Genomic DNA, 13,765 nt, shown 5'->3' with positions numbered 1-13,765 from the left:
CCCTGGTCACGCATTCTATGCTTGGGGTCTCTCTGAATTCTCATTCCTCCCAAAGTCATAACTTCTGTTTGCAATTTCTTGCTTTGCATAAGCTGTTCTTTTCACAGATGTTTTCCTCCTTTACCCTTCAGACTCCCACTCATCCTTGAAAACCATCCTTAAATGTCAATTCTTTTCTGAAGTCTTTCCTGACTTTCCACTAACCTAAATTCCCACAGAACTTTTTGCATACAGTTCCAAAGCACTTGTTTTGTGTTTGCTGTGCCGCCCCCCTTCCCTTCTCCTTCCCACTCCCACTCATCTCTGTGTCCCTATGGTTGGCATATAATAAGTGTTGGAGACAAAAAAGCCTATTAAATGAAAAATGCCACACGTATATTTAATTATGCGCCCCCCCCCCCCCGAAAACTTTAAAAAGGCATACATTTTTTTGAAGTTTTAGATGCACTTTTACATTCCTTCTAACAGTTTTTTTTCCTCCTTCAAAAGTTTAAGAATTCACTTGGGGTCTTGGAAAAAGTTCCACCTCTCCCTTGGCCATGAGTCAAAGAACAGGAAAAAGGAAGGTCAGGATACTAGGTTAGGCTGATCTCTCTCCAGGATAAACTTTGGGCTTTCATCTACTTGGACAGGTGAGCTGAAAGCCCACACGGTTCCTTGGGAAAGGAAAAGGAGATATGACCTTAGAAGCAGAGACAAAGGATTCTGCTATTTAGCCATCAAGAGACTTGTCACAACAATCAAAAAGCCACCTAGATCACACATCCACTGGGGAGGGAAGGCCTATGATCCCACCTTAAAGTAATAGGTGAAGCTGACCAACAGTTGAGGAGTGCCACAAACACATGAATACAACATGGAGAAACAGAAGAATAAGAAAGTGCCATCATTCTCTATGGGATAGGAGAAATCTGATTGGAATGGGGAGGGGGACAGTCTAAATCCAGAACAGAACCTCTAGGAGTCCACTTATGATGAAGGGAACAGGAAGCAAGTTAAAGGCAGAACCAAAGATCTCAACAAACCTGGAAACGGCACTGATCCAAACCTATCCTGCTTCTGAATTGTTTATTGTAGCAGAACTTACTCAGTAGAGCTCTTCTTTGCTTATTAATCCCTCTATGCTTTCCTGTTTTGTTTACTGGGTCCTTGTTATTTGTTTTTTAAACTTTCAAATCAGTAGTGATTTATCAGAGGATGAGATGTGTGTATTTCTCCTTTCAGTCAGTACTCACAGGGAAGCTATCCATCTTTAGGTAGTTATATATGGAAGAATAAGCAAATGAGTTCAAGAAACTACAGAAGAAGGGGTGATAGTAGAGAATGAGCAGGAAATTCAGGATAGAAGGACTACACATCAAGGCTGTCCCGCTCATAAGTGGTTACTGAAAACCTATTATATTATCCTATCATGAACTCATACAACAGACAGGGAATACAATCACACTGGCTAAGAATGCAGATTCTAGAGACGGATTCACCCACTGCATGGCACTGGCAAGTTATTTACCTCTCTTCATCTTAGCCTCATCTGTACAATGCAGTACACTATTTCTTATTTCATAGGGTTGCTCAGACAACTGAACATATTAGCGCGAAATGCTTGGAAAAGTGCCTAGCACATAGTAAGAATTCAGTGAGATATTATTATGTATCAAGTGGCAATTATATGCCAAGTTCCTATATCAAAGAACTTACAACTTAATTGGGATTTATGTTCAAAACTATTTGTTTCAGGTAATAAATATGATAGAATTGAGACTCAGCACAGGTGGAAGGAAAACATAAGCAAAGAAAACAAGGGTACACAAAGGACAGTAAGACTGTACTATCACAGGAGGTTTTCTAGTCTACCAATGATTAGCATCCTTTTCCAAGCTTTGGTTTTCTTTACACTCGGTGGGGCGGGGGAGGAACATTTTAGAAACCCGGCATCTTCCAGAAATGGAAAACGCTACTTGCTGTCTACCCAACAGTCATTCCCCGTTTTCTTCCTGAATAACAGAACCCCCAAACTTGGGATGAACTTGAGCCTAGTCCCAGAGGATGAATTAAAATAGCTCTCAGACTATCATGGTTATCCTATCCCTCCTATGCCAAATACTCCCTTGCCCTAGTCTCCCTTGCAGCTAAAAGTAGTCACAAGGTTGGTTCTAGCCAAATGAAACAAAAGAAGTCTTCTGAAAATGGTTTCTTCACTGATAAAAGGAACTCACTGCCTGAACTTCCTGCTTTTGACTACTAATGCCAAGAGCCACAGCAGCTACTTATGAACATGAGATGATAAGCACAGGAGAAAAAGCTACAGACTGAGAATGGAAGAACAGAAAAAAAAGAAAGAGCTAAGGACTTTGATGACACTGTGAAATGCTTAAATATACTAACTTCTTAGGCCACATTAGTGTGCTTTCTATTTGTTGCTGAATACATCTGATACAAAAAGAATAACTTCATACTTTCTTCTCAATGTTATCTGTGGTTACCTTCCACTCATTTTGTTGGCGTCCTCATAAATCAGCTCATCTTCAAGATTCTGTCTAAATCTCTCCTTAGGATCAACCATTAGCTCTACTAAAACAAACAAACAAACAAATGACAACTACAGGCCCAAAATGGTGTCACTTAGACTGAGTTCCCAAACTGAAGTTTAATTCCCAAATTGCAGTTTCAACTTCCTGTACAAATGTGGCCTTAAACAGTAAGTCAGGAAATTTTTCCATCAGCACCAATGAGTCCATCACCTGGGTCCTCTCCATCCCCCAAAGAAAGATGAGGTAATCTGCCTAAGACCCCTCCCGTGTTCCCCCAGCAAACAGTCGCCTCTAGAAAAATCTTTTTCTCCTCCTAATGACTTTCTTCCCTCCCCCCTCTATAAAAACTTTCCATTTTGTACAACTCTTCAGAGTGCCTCTCTACCTGCTAGACGGTGGCTGCCCAATTCATGAATCATTTAATAAAGCTAATTCGATCTCCAAACACATTGGTTGAATTTTGTTTTTTAACAGCTCATAGAATTTTAGCTTTGAATGGAACCTTATAGATGACCTAGACAAACCCTCCTCATTTCACTGAAGAGAAATCTGAGTCCCAGAAATTAATCAATTATTTCTCACTCCCCTAGGCAGAATGTGAAAAAGCCAAGGCTTCCATCTTTGAACACTCTAAATTTGGTGCTTTTTGAAAACATCTCCTAAGTCTTTGAGGAGAGAGGTTCTTTTTAGAACTTTTCTTTTCATGTGCCCAAATGAAGATCACTATCAATTGCTCAAATCCAGTTTTATGAATTTACCTTGCAATTTGCTTTTGAGATCTGCAGATCGTTATACAGACAGAAGCAAACTCATTTACAAAGCTGGCACTTTATCTTCTTTATTTTCAACTGGTGTCAACTTCAGACAAAGATACACGTCTGCCTCTAAGCCAGTAACACTTAACCTTGGTCTGAGGTTTCCTAAAGTCCCACAGTAACTTGTTCACTGCCTCTGGCCTAGAATTGTCAAAAGCATTCCAAACATTTAACTACAATTACATACAGAAGACTAGCAAAGGGATTGTGAGAAAAAAGGGAAAAAAATGAGGGTCCGTTTTTTTTAATGTTAAATTTTAGGTGGTAACATGCTATTCAATAAACTTCTAGAGGAAGGAAGGAAGGAAGGAAGGAAGGAAGGAAGGAAGGAAGGAAGGAAGGAAAAGAAAAGAGAAAAGAAAAGAAAAGAAAAGAAAAGAAAAGAAAAGAAAAAAGAAATGAAAAGACAAGAAAAGAAAGAAGGAAGAACCAGGAGCCACATTAAAGGAGGTGGCTATACTATTTTTAAAAAGAAAAAAATTGGAAAATGAATTAGAAACTAGATCATGAAAAGTGGGGAACTTAAAGAGTTCAAAGTATTATATAGAAACAAGGCAAGGAAACTACTAAAACATATAGTGCAATAAATAATGTTATTTTAAACATTGTATGTTAAAAAAAAACCACACAGGCCAAAAATGGCATCACTGAGGCCAAATCACCAAACCAGAGCTTAATATCTAACCTAATCCCAGTTTCGACCTCCCCTAGAAATAGAAGTCTGAAGAATTTTCTGGTCAGCACTAGTGAGGTAATCTGTCACAAGGGCCCTCTCCACCCCCAACAGGAAGATGAGACAATCCACCTAAATAAGACCCCTTGCCTATCCCCCTCAAGGAAGGTGACCTTGCCAGACCTTGGCAGGAAGGATCCTTTCTTTTCTTTTGCTAATAACTTCCTTGAACCACCCACCTTCCTATAAAAACCTTCCATTTTGTACAGCTCCTCAGAGCTCTCCCCTACTTGCTAGATGGGATGCTGCCCAATGCACAAATCACTTACGAAAGCCAATTAGATCTTTAAACTTACTCAGCTGAATTTTTATTCTTTAACACACACAATGCTGGGTTTTCGTCTATATTTCTTTTCAACTAGCATCAAATTTAACTCAAAACAAATGTCATATGTCTAGATTTTATAAGCTTACAATCAATAATATTCAGGTCTTTTGTTTACTTAGTAAATACAAAACTTCAATAATAGAATATCAGCATGAAACCTCCTAGAATTTACTTAGTTATAGGTCACAAAGTATGACACATTTTGACTTTCAAATCCCTTTGGAGATTCTGGAAATGTGACTGAATTATAGGATCTCACAGAAAGTCTCAGCCCCAAACTGTCTCCTAATGTTTAATGGACATGTTTAATGCAATTTCTTAAACCAAATTTCTGAGCAAAATATGAATAATCAGTAAGATAAAAACAAAAAGTAGCATGTATTTCAAAATTTCAATCATCTGAAATGATATATAACAACTTACCATATTCCTTTTCATTTACTTCAGAGATTGGTTCAGAAATAACACTGCAGAAAGAAATGGCGCTGGCTGCAGAGGGGTTCCGAGAGTGCCCCATGTGGTGTGGCACCTTCTTCACATTCTTTAAGGCCTCCTCAGCTTGCTCTTGTTCCATTGCGGCAACCATATCTTTGTATGCTTTCCTGGCTTCCTCAGTAAGTTCCACTAACTTATTAAACAGGCTCTAAAAAGGGATTTTGATTAGTCCATTTTTTGTTATGCTTTTTATTCCTATAATTAACAATAAATAGGGGCGCCTGGGTGGCTCAGTCAGTTAAGCATCCAACTCTTGATTTCAGCTCAGGTCATGATCTCATGGTTCATGAATTCAAGCCCCACACTGGCCTCGGCACTGTCAGTGCAGAGCCTGCTTGGGATTCTCTTACTCCATCTCCTCTCTGGATTCTCTCTCACTCCATCTCTCTCTGCCCCTCTCATACTCTTTCTCTCTCAAAGTAAATAAATAAAAACTTTAAAACAAAACAATAAATAGTATCTCTACTGTTTCAGGATCAGACACACTTTCAATGAGCACAAATGATATGCACATTGCAGAACTTTATAAAATACTCTGTAACTTTCAGATATTGTTTATATAATTCTCATAAGTCTGAGAAAATGTCTTTTTTTTTAATTTCTTTTTTAATGTTTATTTATTTTTGAGAGAGAGACACACAGTGCAAGCAGGGGGGAGGGACAAAGAGGAGGGGGAGGGACAGAGAGAGAGGGAGACACAGACTCCAAAGCAGGATCCAGGCTCCTAGCTGTCAGCACAGAGCCTGACACAGGGCTCAAACCCACGACTGTGAGATCATGACCTGAGGAGAAGTCAGATGCCCAACTGACTGAGCCACCCAGGCGCCCCTCTGAGGAAATTTCTTGATTCAATATTAGTCACTAATTGTGATATACTAAAAGTTCTTGCAAAGTTTATCATTCAACAACTGCACCCTTTAGTATCTGGCACTACAGTGAGTACAAAGATCACTGGAACACCATTCTGCTCTCAAGGAAACTTCCATATGGCTGAAGATGGGAGATACCAATGATTCAAGCAAGGTACCTTATCTTAAATGCCTTGAGATGTACAAAGTATTTTGGCTTCTGGAAGAAATATCAAATCTAACTGCTGAGCATTAAACATTTAAATATCAACATTAAATATATAAGTATAAAATACATAATAAAATATACAAAATCTAAACATTAAATCTAAACACTAAATATTAAACATTTAAATATATAAAAATAGTATGGATGGGAAGAAGGAAAATGGTCCATGAATGGTGTTACAAAACACTTCAAAATCAACTTCATAAAAACGTCTTAAAATGTTATCAGTTAATAAGTATTAGGGAAGATAAATAACTATTCTAATTATTAGTTATCAACCTATTATTATTATTATTATTATTATTATTTATTATCAGCTCCTATGGGCAAAGCTTTATTGGCAGACTAGGAGAGGAAGATAAAAGTATCGTGAGTGCAGAATTATTCTGACAATTGGTTAGGAACTCCATTTTCTGAAAGAAAATCCTCTCCAACTAAAGCATTCTTCTCGCTCTTGACTCCAAGTAGCACAAAATATAGCCTTATATAAACTGAAGAAAATTATTTTATATTGTATAATATTGGATATCTTTACCCAGCAGTTAAATAAATTCTCAGATATTACAAAATTAAACCCAGAAGAAAAAAAACACTGTGGGAAAAATAGGAACTAATATGTTTATAGCCAAAATATTGTAGGATTAATTTGTATAAATGGTTTCAACACTAAAAAGGAAATGTGGACTCAAGAATTTTCCACTCATCCCTGGGAGAATCATCTCACTTCTTTAAATGTTTAAACATAACACTGGCGTGTGTCAACAGAAAATGTATGGGGGGAACAGGAGGGAGTGAGGGAGTGCATCCTCGAAGTCTTACCTCAGCACCAAAGTAGTTGAAGATTCCCACTACACTAACAGGAACCAGCTTGTTCACACAGCGTCCTAGAGCTTTTCTTCCAAGCGCAAACACAAAAGGAATTTCTTGTTCCCGTGCCATGGCTATAACATTATAGAGAGCCTCATCCAGTCCACCTGAGAAAGTCAACACATGCTGAGGTTTTAATTTACTTATTATTTTTTCCCCCATTAAGTAGGCTTCACACCCAGCATGGAGCCCAACATAGGACCTGAACTCACTACCCTGAGATCAAGACCTGAGCTGAGATAAAGAGTTGGAGGCTTAACTGACTGAGCCACCCAGGTGCCTCTAATTTACTTATTTCTTAAATGGAGGTATTTTAGCACCCAACAGCTAAAGCATAAAACACAGCAGCAAAGGATTCTATGAATACTTGTGGCACTTCTGCTGTTCCACACATTTTCTTACTGGAATTTATATATGAATATATATACATATTTTCTTTCTTTCCAATAAATTTTCCAATTCTTCAAGGCCAATTTTTGTCTCTCCATAGGGATTAGTATAGAGGGAGTCAAACTTCGATACAATAAACATTTATTAAAACAGAAATTAAAATTGTTAATAGTGACTGATGTCTTTATTCTTTCAGCTCAAGTAGCAATGAGACAGACATATACTACTATTTTTATTGGCATTTTTCCCCCGTGGAGACTATTCCTACTACTGTTACTTCTGCATCTGTCTTCTCCAATTACCCAAAGTGGCTCCTCCATGAAAACAGACAAATCAGGGTGCATGAAACAGTAAAAAAGTATTGTGTGTGGGTTCCCATAAGAGCCTTTACATGTAACTGCTCATTTCTGAGGCAAATCACCATAAGCAAGAGCAGAGAACTTTAACTTTTATCAAAGGAAGGTAATCCAAGAATTTTAAAAGCAGAATACATTTGCAGAAATAAAGAAAGGTATTCTTATAAATAAGTCCTCACTCTGATTACAACAGAGGGGACACTTGGGGAATAAAATCCTTAACTAGTGTTCACAGATTAAGACTTTATAGTCTGATCTCAATTTTATTACTTAATTTAGGTAATGAAAGATTTCACTTTCTTTCATGTTCATCATTATGTTTCATATCTAATCTCTGCAAAGAAAGACATATGGCTTCCACATTTTACAATTCATTGTATATCCTACAGTTATACTAAATAAATATCAAAACACTTCAACAGTAAAATGTTCATACCTTTTGACTGGATTTTTTCACAGTTTGGAGAAATTATAACACACTTGATCTTATTTAACTTCATATGCTTAGTAACCTCCCTTAGACCCATAACCAGCCGTCTCCTTGCTTTTGCTCTTACAGGATCTTTTTGGTAGATGCGTTCCTGAAAACTGACAAGCTCTTGAAGAAGAAGAGTCACACATTCATCAATCTCTTTACAAAGAACCTGATTGCAGTACCTGTAAAGGAAACCAAAAACAGGTAAGTCCATCCTAATTTATTTTTCTGAAATTATAAAATTATGTTAGGAAAAAAAATATCCAATAAGAGGTTTTCATTAAAAAAATCAACTCCTTAAACTCTCTTAATTAAATGGGCAGAAAACATGAAGAGACACTTCTCTAAAGAAGACATCCAGATGGCCAACAGGCACATGAAAAGATGCTCAATATCGCTCCTCATCAGGGAAATACAAATCAAAACCACACTCAGATATCACCTCACACCAGTCAGAGTGGCTAAAATGAACAAATCAGGAGACTATAGATGCTGGACAGAATGTGGAGAAATGGGAACCCTCTTGCACTACTGGTGGGAATGCAAACTGGTGCAGCCGCTCTGGAAAACAGTGTGGAGGTTCCTCAAAAAATTAAAAATAGATCTACCCTATGACCCAGCAGTAGCACTGCTAGGAATTTACCCAAGGGATACAGGAGTACTGATGCATAGGGGCACCTGTACCCCAATGTTCATAGCAGCACTCTCAACAATAGCCAAATTATGGAAAGAGCCTAAATGTCCATCAACTGACAAATGAACAAAGAAATTGTGGTTTATATACACAATGGAATACTACGCTGCAATGAGAAAGAATGAAATATGGCCTTTTGTATCAAAGTGGATAGAACTGGAGAGTGTTATGCTAAGTGAAATAAGTCATACAGAGAAAGACAGATACCATATGTTTTCACTCTTATGTGGATCCTAAGAAACTTAACAGAAGTCTGTGGGGGAGGGGAAGAAAGAAAAAAAAAAAAGAGGTTAGAGAGGGAGAGAGCCAAACCATAAGAGACTCTTAAAAACTGAGAACAAACTGAGGGTTGATGGGGGGGTGGAAGGGAGGGTAGGGTGGGTGATGGGTATTGAGGAGGACACCTTTTGGGATGAGCACTGGGTGTTGTATGGAAACCGATTGGACAATAAATTTCATATTTAAAAAAATATATCTTAATTAATTCCTATAGCAAATTAGAAAAAAGAAGAGTTTTTCTGGATTACAATAGATCAGCTTTTAAGGAAAGAGTGGATTATCCTCAAATAAGTACTACCCAAACTGCCAATTATTAAGGATATAAATCCAATGTTAACCTGTTATTTGATAAAAAGAGACATAATGTTGCTGGTAAGAAGATGTAAAGTTATTTCACTCCAGGGAATACTAATGATGCATTTAGTAGGAAAGAATAATTTCCTAGAAGCTAACTGAATGGCCTCATACAACGAAGTCATCCTCCACATTCAGATAAGTCACAATCTCTGGGAATTGGCTTCCTTGAACATAAAAATAAGCAATTAGGTAAGCTGGCCTCAATGATTCCTCTAACTCTGAAAATCTATGGATGTGGCAGATGAACTCAGTAATTAAATTGAAACCAAAACCAAAGAGGTCTTGAGGTAAAGTCACATGCCTTTATAGTAAGCAAAGCAACTGAACAGGGCTCTTTGTGAGATCAGGTATGGCTATAATGTGAGAAACAGACAGGCAGTGAATGAGGCCACTATAGTACTTAATTTCAGGGATAAGGAGTCATCCAAGCTTACTTACTCCTATTTTTTTCAAGTTCTCATCCTTAACCTCTACTATAAGCCAGTACTTAACAACAAGGAGAACTGGTATAATTTATAACCTAAGACTAACCATGTAAGTAAATTTCCACTTCTGAATTATATTACATAGTAGAAAAATCTAGGCCTGCCCTTCTTTAGTGGGGGAAAAAAAAATTCTCCATTTTTTTTCTTTATGTGAGAAATGTTTAAATAAGTAAATAAATGTGACACTACTTTGGAAGAGAAGATATAGGTGGACAGACTGAGGAAAGAATAACTATCAAAATTTGCAAAATTAAAGAATGCACTTAAAATGCATCAAAAATGTGGTTTTCTTCATTCTGTTTAACTTTCAAGCTATTTCATACACATGTAACAGTTTATCCTCAAGTGTTTCCTTTGCTCCACATCTATTATTTGACATTTAATCAACTTTCCAAATTCAGGCAAAAAGTATTAACTCAAAATCAACAGTATAAAGAATGGCAACAGAATAGGAGGATCAAGATAGCAGAACAGGAAGATCCCAAACCATCTCCTGCCACAGACACACTAAATTACAACATCATATACAACTCTCTCTGAGAATGACTGAAGAACAGCAGAATAGCTCTTCAACAACTAAAGTGAAAAAGCCACACCAGGCAGGTAGGAAAGGCAGAAAAGGGGTCGAGTCAGGACCCACATCCCCTGCTCAGTGACCCCAAGCAGGAGGGATATCACCAACACAGAGGCTATCCTCCCTAAGGAGCAAAGGGTTCAAATCATGTATCAAGCATGCCCACTCTTCCTGCACCAGGAAGATGAGGCCCCATAACATCTGGCTTTGAAAATGAGTGGGGCTTAACTCCAAGAGAGCTAGAAAGCTAAAGGAAATGGAGATTCCTCTCTTAAAGGGCACAGGCACAAACTCACTGGCTATGCGACCTAGCACAGAGGCAGCAGTTTGAGAAGTGCCTGGGCCACATATGAAGATTTGCTAACTTTAGGGCATGTGCAGGAGGAGCAGGGATCTGTGGGAACTTTTTCCTGGAACAGAAGCACTGGCAGGAGCTATTTCTGTCACTTTTCTGATACTTTGCTAACACCGCTCGCCCTGCCTCAGCATTTCCCTGTGGACCCACCTCACCCAACATACTGGCCCCAAAAGGCATCCCCCTCAAAGTGGCTCCCACCCCACTACATCTAGCAGGTAGCCTCAATCAGATCCCATTCCACCAGACTCGGTGGCCAGCCTAGGCCAGGTTCAAGGCTCCCTCTAAAACAACTCTCATGCCACAACACTCAGCCAAGTGGCCTTGACTGCGATGGGCACCCCCACAAAGCAGCTACTGCCCTGCCACACAGTCGGCATCTTCAGAATGGTGCCTCCCAAACCAGCTACAGCCCCGACCACCAAAATGCCTGCAACCATTACAGCAGGGCCTTTCAGCCAGGTGCATCTGAGGCCAAACCCACATACCAGTGCGAACCCAGCAGTCACAGCCCAACCATAACAAGAGGGTACATGCAGTCCACATAAGGGACGCCCTTGAAGTACCTGGTTCTGGGGACCAGGGGACGCTGTGCTTCAAGGCCCCACAGGATGCCTCCTACATTAGGCCACTCCATCAAAACCCTGAGACATAGCTAATATACCTAATACATCAAAACAAACAGCCAGGCAAAATGAGAAGACAGAGAAATATGTTTCCAATGAAAGAACAAGATAAAACCTCAGAAAAGAATGAAATAATTCAAAGTAATGTTCATAAAGATGTTCACCGAACTCAAGAAGAATGGATGAACATAGTGAGGATTTCAACAACAGATACAAAATATAAAAAAGGACTAATCAGAGCAGAAGATAAAATGAGAGATACACTAGAGGAAATCAAAAGCACATTAGATGATGCAGAAGAATGATCAGTGATCTGAAAGACAGGGTAGTGAGATTCACCCACGCTGAAGAGCAAGAAGACAAAACAATTTTTAAAAATGAGGAAAGGGGCATCTGAGTGGCTCAGTTGGTTAAATGTCTGACCCTTGATTTCAGCTCAGGTAATGATCTCATGGTTTGTGAGTTCGAGCACCCATAGTGAACTCTGTGCTGACAGTACAGAGTCTGCTGGTGATTCTCTCTCTCTCTGCTCCCCCCCCCCCACCAAAATAAACCTTTTTTTTTTTTTAAATGATAGTTTAAGAGACTTCTGAGACAACATCAGGCACACTAACATTCACATTATAGGGGTCCCATAACAAGAAAAGGGAGAGAAAGGAGTAGAAAGCTTATTTGAGGGAAATTAGGGCAGAAAACTTGCCTAACCTGGGAAAGAAAACAGACATCCAGGTCCAGGAAGCACAGAGAACCAAAAACAATATGAATCCAAAGAGATCCACACTAAAGACACATAACTAAGATGTCAAAAATTAAAGATCAGGAGATAATCTTAGAAGTCACAAGAAAAAAACCAACTAGTTACATACAAGAGAACATACATAAGATTATCAGTTGATTTTTCAACAGAAACTTTGCAGGCAGAAGGGAATGGCACCATATATTCAAAGTGGCAAAAGGAAAAACCTACAACCCAAGAAATTTACTTGGCAAGATTACCATTCAGAATTGAAGAAGGAATAAAAATTTAAAGACAAAAGTTAAGGGAGCTCATCAACACTATACTGCCCTTATAAGAAATGTTAAAGGGACTTCTTTAAGTGGAAGAGAAAAAGCCACAACTAGAAATAAGAAAATTTTAAAAGAAAAAAAATCTCACTATTAAAAGCAAATCTATTGTAAAGGTAGTGAATCAATTACTTATAAAGTTAGTGTGAAGGTTAAAAACCAAAAGTAGTAGAATCAATGATATTTACAATATTTAGTTAAGGGATACAAAACTAAACATGTAAATAAAGTATGTCAAAAACAAAATACTGCAGGGTGGGGAAAAATGTAGTACTTTTAGAATGTACTGTTTTTTGTTTTTTTTTAATTTTAGAGAGAGAGAACATGCACAAGTGGGGGTGAGGGAGGCAGAGAGACAGAGAGAGAGAGAGAGATGAGAAACAGAATCTCCAGGAGGCTGCATGCTGAGCATGGGACTGACCCTGGAATCATTACCTGAACTGAAATCAAGTCCAACTCTTGATTTTGGTTCAGGTTGTGATCTCAGGAATCATGAGATCAAACCCCACATTGGGCTCTGCACTGAAAGCACGGAGCCTGCTTGGGATTATCTCTCTCTATGCCCCACACCTGCTCGCATTCTCTCTCAAAATTAATAAACATTAAAAAAAAAAGTCAGACGCACAGCTGACTGAGCCATCCAGGTGCCCCAGAATGTGTTTGAACTTAAGCAATCATCAACTTAAATAAATTTACATACATATTATATATGAACTTCATGTTAAACAAACCAAAAGCCTGTAATAGATATGCAGGAAATAAAGGAATCTAAACATAACACGAAAAAAGTTGTCAAATCACAAGGGAAGAGATCAAAACAAACAAAAAAACTACAAGAATTATAAAGACAACCAGAAAACAAAACAAAAAAAAAATCACCAGTAAGTACATACCTATTGATAATTAAGTGTAAATGGAAGAAATATTACAATCAAAGACTCAGGTGGTTGAATGGATAAAAAAGCAAGACCCATCCATATGCTGCTTGTAACAGACTCAATTCAGACCAAAGACACATATGGACTGGAAGTGAAGAGATGGAAAAAGATATTGTATGCACACAGAAATGAAAAGAAAGCTGGGTTAGCAATAGTTACATCAGACAAAACAGACTTTAAAACAAAGACTATACAAGAAACAAAGAAGGACATTAAATAATAGATGGATCAATCTAACAAGGGGATATAACATTGTAAATATCTATGTACCCAACATAGAAGCACCCACATACATAAAGCAGATATTTTCAGACACAAAGGTAAA

The 13,765-nt window shown here is 38.2% G+C and overlaps 1 protein-coding gene across 2 annotated transcripts in view; it reads right to left on the bottom strand.

The window, feature by feature from the left end:
* Positions 1-13,765, bottom strand: part of SECISBP2L (SECIS binding protein 2 like) — a 66,663-nt gene that overhangs the window by 6,700 nt on the left and 46,198 nt on the right. For both annotated transcript variants that reach the window (XM_027067218.2, XM_027067219.2), the window contains 3 exons: positions 8,029-8,249; positions 6,799-6,953; positions 4,831-5,050 (listed from right to left, as the gene is read on the bottom strand). In XM_027067218.2, the coding sequence (XP_026923019.2) occupies positions 4,831-5,050; positions 6,799-6,953; positions 8,029-8,249 (596 nt within the window). The remainder of the gene's footprint in view (positions 1-4,830; positions 5,051-6,798; positions 6,954-8,028; positions 8,250-13,765) is intronic.

The sequence above is a fragment of the Acinonyx jubatus genome, chromosome B3 (assembly GCF_027475565.1).
Source record: "Acinonyx jubatus isolate Ajub_Pintada_27869175 chromosome B3, VMU_Ajub_asm_v1.0, whole genome shotgun sequence".
In the NCBI taxonomy this organism is placed as follows: domain Eukaryota; kingdom Metazoa; phylum Chordata; class Mammalia; order Carnivora; family Felidae; genus Acinonyx; species Acinonyx jubatus.
The sequence above is the reverse complement of the archived record's forward strand: the minus strand, read 5'-3'. Positions and strand labels throughout refer to the sequence as shown.